This window comes from Camelina sativa, chromosome 4, assembly GCF_000633955.1.
Source record: "Camelina sativa cultivar DH55 chromosome 4, Cs, whole genome shotgun sequence".
Lineage (NCBI taxonomy): Eukaryota > Viridiplantae > Streptophyta > Magnoliopsida > Brassicales > Brassicaceae > Camelina > Camelina sativa.
The window spans coordinates 24,287,094-24,293,594 of record NC_025688.1 but is presented as its reverse complement, the minus strand read 5'-3'; the positions used below and the strand labels follow the sequence as shown (position 1 = coordinate 24,293,594).

Sequence of the window (6,501 nt, the reverse complement as noted above, 5' to 3'; positions counted from 1 at the left end):
CTCTTCTTCGAAGACTGGTCCATTCCAAAACCATTAGATTGAGGAACACTTAGAACCGATGAACAACGACTCTGAGGATTTCGAAAATCTATAGTAAAACCACCGCTCATTGGCTTGATACCACCATTCCCAAAACCTATACAATCACCTGCGGTGTAGTTACCTGGAACAACACGGTCAAGATTCTCACCATTCCGCTCAGCGAACGAAGCCACCAAGTTCCGTTCAGGAGATGGAGGATACTTCTTACCAATAGCTTCGTAAAGCGATCTCTCAGCAGCTTCGAGATCTAGAGACTCTTGGAGCATGCATACTTTATCATCCATGTCTTCTTCGTTCAACATCTGACTAATGTATCCTAACACAGCATCGGAGAAATCAAAATCATCAGCCGGATCTTCTTCTTCCCCCACTACCACTTCCCGAACAAAAACTGAATTCTCCGGCGGATTCCTGTGATCGGAGGAGGAGAGATTGTAATTGAAACTGTCGTATAGTGACACCGGAGTGAAGGTATGATTGGGGAGCAACGAAGTGGATTGATCGGGTAAACCGGGTAAACGGTTCCGAGTAATCGCAGCAGAAATCCCGGTTAGACCTGGTTCAGTAATCATATTCTCTAGATTGAGAAATTAATGAAAGAAGCAGAGGTGATTAAGGAAGAAGAAGAAGAAGGAGAGACTTTAGAGGGTGGGGAGGGAGGGGACCGAAGAGAGAGAGAGAGAAAGGAATCGGAATAAATGCGTTTTAATTTTTTTCTTTTAACATAATTAAGAATTTATATAAAAAAGAAGGTCTAATCTCCGAGGTAGGGAAAAGCAAATCACAGCCGTTGGATCTTTATGCGTTTTTTGTGGGGACCTGTCGTCGTCGTCGTCGTGCTTTATTAATTTTTTTAAAAATTAGCTAAAATGTACTTATCGGTTCATTGATTGCCACGTGTTGTCATTACAGTAAGTTAAAGCTTACATAATTGTTGATTTAATATGCAAATTAGTAAGTAGTACAATATACTTTTGTCTTCTTTTTAGTGGCAAGTACATATTTAATGAGATTTATAATTTATCTATAGTTTTTTTTTCCCCAACTTGGATAGTTGGATCGTACTAGAATCAAACCTTAATTATTATTTTTCTTTTTCTTTTTAGAACCTTAAAATGTCGACAAATCATTTTAATTTCTTAGTTTACGATTAGTGGCCTAGTTAACTAAATTAGAGAGCCGCTGGACCCTTTCTTTTTCCCCAAGAGCACACACACAATGTTATGAACTTCATTTCCAACTTTCAATATATATATTTTTTTTGTGGTATCACTAGTTTAACTCCACGCTATGTGTTCACTTTCAATATTCGCCAAAAAAGTATAATACGATATCAACATGTTCGCCTGGGAAACGTAAAAGACCCGATAGATCAACTAGTGTTATGTAAGTCAAGCATATGTAGTAGAAATACATTACCTTATACATAGGGTTGAGCGCAAACGTACGTAATCCGTGTATTGTTTGCATATCATTGTCTATATATCCCTTGTGTGACGTTCGGAGTGATATTTTGATTGTGTGTGATGGTTTAATTATATTTTTTTGGCAAGTACTATTCTGTCGTTCTTAATTGTTTTCTTAGCAGCTAGCTATTTCCTCCTGGATATGTTTGTTCGTCGTCGTTTTATGCATCCTTCTTTCGTTATCTTGCTTTTTCTAAGCCACTTTTTATGTTTAATTCCATAAAACCAAGCAAAACCTTGTTCATATCGTTTAGCTAAGTTTGTTTCTTACAAATGACGTGCAACTTCTAGATCTTTGTAAATTCCTATTTAACGCTAGAACCATTGATAGAGATTGAGTTACAGTTCTCAATCACCTATCACACCGTAACAGAGCACGCAAGCTCCCTTCTCACGCAGGAGAAGCTTCAACAACACACAACCTTCAACATGACTCCCCAATGAATGCCACAACCCCTATTTATACTAAAGGTCCTAACATAGTTTGTTATGGAAACGTAACTAACTTCTTCTTCACTCCAGCTTCATTCTCACGTGTATTCTCGTTTGCACGTGTTCTCTTTTACCTCTCTTATACTCTTATGAGCTTATCAACTATCTATATGAATGTTTTAGGAGTTTCCTGGCGACCACACCAACGTAACTCTAACGTTTCATGAAATTTTTGGAATGTTTAAGGTAGTCCTCGACCCAAACCAGGCAGCATCAATCCACCCATCGCCATGGATGACAAACCTTGGTGAAATTAGAGAGCATAACTTCTCTTTTCAAAAAAAAATTAGAGAGCATAACTTTGACACAGAGTATATATTATACCATTTTCTTAAGTAGACTGTTGTATTTTGCACAGAACATAATTATTCTGTATATATAGTTGATTTAGACTTTTAGTGCGTTTGAGCTGGAACTAACAAAATTAGAGAAAGAATCAACGGTTTACATCTTTTTAAGTCAAAACCATTTTCTATAGATTTTTTTTTTAATATATATTATCCGTTTTCTATATACTGTTATTTGCTTCTCTATTTATGTTTATATTCCAATATTTTCATGTTCTTAATTACAAATGTACTATATCAATGTAATAATGTGTGAATACAGAATACCATAACTGATCCTCATTGAAGGCCAAGTACCAGCTTGGATTTGGAAGTTGGAAGCCCATGATCTTTTTTATAAAATATTTATTTTTGCATATTTTTTGGGAAAAAAAGACCGTAAAAATGTCAATCGATCTGGTTAAGTTGCTCGGAGTTTCTAAATGTGAGGGCCGGCTTTAGTGAAGTTATATATATATACTCTTCAACTGAAGTTATGTCTTCCGATCCTTTGAAAATTAAAATGATCGAAACAAAATTTATTGTTTCAAAATATCAAATTAATTATTTAGATAAAACGTTTTCATAGGTACAGCCTTCTAAAATTATATATCTTTATGTTTTCTCATTTACATGATAATTTTACCATATCAAGTCGAGTACGTCATAAAAAAAACAATTTGTACTTTTGAATTTGTTGGAGAGTTCGAAATAGAAATCTCAATTATTGTGAACAGTATGTACACATAGCTGCTGTAAACTCACCTATCCTGAGCCCTTAAAACTTACAAATCACATGGAACCCTTATAGAATTTGTGTAACAACAATTATATCAGAGACACTCCACATGCATCATGTAATACGATAGCTCAAGAAGCTTGTCATTCAACTATTGCGGCCCTATGTCATCCAATTTAATACAACTTTATTATTGTTCAAAAAATTCATAAAATAAACAATATTTATCTGCTGCAAAACCTAATATATTTATTTGTATGTCGACCACATGCTCTTAATGTGATGCTCTCGATTCGTTTGGTTCATTTATATGATATGTTCACAACAAAATATACAAGAAATATGCATACATGTATATATTGTTTTTTTGGTTCTTTCTATAAGCATAGACATACATGTATTTATGTTAATTGCTCTGTAACCAAAAAAAAAACTATACATGCGTGCATGCGTAGATAATGGCAAATAAAAATACTATAACCTATACTTCGTAAAAAGAAAAGACAAACATACATAATTGTGTTTGGCATTTGTTTTTTTGGTTTAATTCGGCCAAAAGAAATCGAATTGGCTTTTTCGGTTTTTAACTATGAATACTTTTGGGTTAGGTTTGGTTTCGGATAGATTATAAAACTTATATGTCTACTATTATATAATTCTACATTAAAAACATACATAATTGTTTAAATTTTGGTTTACTCTGTCATCTTACACGAAGATGTCACCATTAAGTTTAAATTAAAACAGAAATAGATCGATTCGGTTTAGTCTATAAGTAAGAACCCATGAAACCGGTGAGATGGACAACAATTAATTTACCTCAAAACCCTATCACTCTAAAACAATTTACAGAAAAGGACCCAAATTTTAGTGTAAGGTTAAAAAAAACCCAACCAGCCAAAGTCCCCCATAAATACACATAGTCCTTCCCGCTTTCTCGCAGTCCTATCCAATACACACATATCTCTCTCTCTCATAATGACGGCGACTGCGTTTGGGATCTGCTTGTGGTTGGCCGTTACGGCTTCCTTTCTCTTAACAGCTACAAACGCCAAAATCCCCGGCGTTTACAGCGGCGGACCGTGGCAGAACGCACACGCTACTTTCTACGGCGGTAGTGACGCCTCCGGAACCATGGGTATATGCTCACTTCTCACTACCTTTCCAAATTCACCATTATCAATTTCGTTTCATATATATAACCATAAATTACGATTTCTAACTTCTTCTTGTTTGAGAAAGTTCCTAACTTTGTTTATGCTCTGTTTTTTTTTTTTGTAAAGTTGCTAACTTTATTGTCTTCTTTGTTTTTGTGTTTTGGCGCGTGGGGTTTTAAAAGGCGGCGCGTGTGGATACGGGAACTTGTACAGCCAAGGATACGGTGTGAACACGGCGGCGTTGAGCACTGCTCTGTTCAACAACGGATTTAGCTGCGGTGCTTGCTTCGAGATTAAGTGCACCGACGACCCGAGATGGTGTGTCCCGGGAAATCCGTCGATTCTTGTGACGGCGACGAACTTTTGCCCGCCGAATTTCGCTCAGCCGAGTGACGACGGAGGATGGTGCAATCCGCCGCGTGAGCACTTTGATCTCGCTATGCCTATGTTCCTCAAGATCGGTCTCTACCGTGCAGGCATTGTCCCCGTCTCCTATCGCAGGTCTCTCTCTCTCTGCTTTTTTTTGTCTTTTTCCAAATCTTTTTTACTTAACTGCATCGTTTTGGTTTTTCCGGTAATATAATTTGGTGAATCAATAAGAATTTAACTGTAAATAATACTTTTAGGCTGAAGAAATTACACAATAGTAACTTTTGCAAATTTGTATTATGTGAAAGATTCATGTTTTGATAGGCAATAGTGTTTAGTTGTGTAAAGAAAACTAATTAGAGGCTTTATTGTTTGATTACTCGCTATAATATGCTAGAAAATTTAGTAAATTTTTGTAAAGACTCTTTTGTTCTAAAATACAAATGTCTTAATTCTTATTAAGGTGCTCTACTTCAAAGATATTTGTACCGACTACCGAACATGTTATTATTATTATTATCTCTGTGTGTTTTGTTTTCTTCTAGGTTTCTAGCACTTTTTAGATAACGGCCGATGTTAGTTTCAGAGTTCAGAAACTGAAACCATCGCTCTCAATAGTAGTATTATTATTACTTTGTTTTTTACTCTGAAACATTTTAAATTTTTAGTATTTCAATTTTATCATTTCGGGAAAAGAAACAGGACACAGTAACCCAGAGATCCATCTCTCTCTCTCTCTTCATATCATGTCTTGTCTTGTTGTTAATAATTGTCTGAACTCTCTGTTTCTTCTGAAGGGTACCTTGTCGGAAGATAGGAGGGATAAGGTTCACAGTAAACGGGTTCAGATACTTCAACCTTGTTCTCGTAACTAACGTTGCTGGCGCCGGAGATATCAACGGAGTTAGCGTGAAAGGAACAAAGACAGAGTGGGTGAGGATGAGTCGTAACTGGGGACAGAACTGGCAATCTAACGCCGTCCTCATCGGCCAATCACTTTCTTTCAGAGTCACCGCCTCTGACCGACGTTCTTCTACCTCGTGGAATGTTGCTCCTCCCTCGTGGCAGTTTGGTCAGACTTTCTCCGGCAAAAACTTCCGAGTCTGAGAAGTCTCTGAAACCACCACACACACACAAAAGAATCAAAACGTTTTTTTTTTTCAGTGAAGACAAAACAAAACAATACTCAAGAGATGTTACTATGGAAGAGGAGAGAGATCAGAGACATCATTTTCCAGCCCTGGGTTTCTCCCTTTAATTTTCTCGGGAAAAATTCCGGTGGCTTTGGGAAATTATTTACTTTGTTTTTGAAGAATTATTATCAGCAAATTTTATTTTATTTCGTTGGTGTCATCTTCTTCTAATAAAAAAAAGCCAGAGAATGTAGACAGTCTATGATTGAGTCTGATGGACCGTATAATGGGCCCTTGGGCCAAGTTTTTCAATACTTATATAAAAATCTGGCTGGATTCGATTTCGTTCGTGTGTGGGACTCCTGTCTAAGCGTATTATAGAGTGAAGACAACAATTGATTGTAATTTGCATCATTAAGGGTTAATAGGCCCAGGCAGGTGGTTATGGACTTAAAAGGTTAATAAGTTGGTCGGCATCGCGAGTTTGTGAAGGTACGTAGTTATTTTTTATGTGTGATTGTTGTGCTTGTGATTTTTTTGTGATACATGTGCTGATTTGGGTGATATGTTGTGCTCGTTATCTTTGTGTTATTGTTTAGCATTGTTATTGTTGTTGTTTGTTGACGTTCATATATATATAATGATTCATATTCAATGAGCAAGTTCAAAGATCTTATTTTTACTTTATACGACTCTTTATGATCGCATAGTACTATATGAAACTCAAGTTAGGACATATATATGCAGTGATGCACATGTCATAGTTCAACATCCATC

At 36.3% G+C, this 6,501-nt stretch overlaps 1 protein-coding gene across 1 annotated transcript; it reads left to right on the top strand.

The window, feature by feature from the left end:
- LOC104782193 (expansin-A3-like) lies at positions 3,992 to 6,069 on the top strand. The gene is made up of 3 exons (XM_010507055.2): positions 3,992 to 4,203; positions 4,405 to 4,723; positions 5,389 to 6,069. Exons 1-3 carry the CDS (start codon positions 4,044 to 4,046, stop codon positions 5,696 to 5,698), a joined length of 789 nt encoding a protein of 262 aa, XP_010505357.1. The 5' UTR covers positions 3,992 to 4,043; the 3' UTR covers positions 5,699 to 6,069.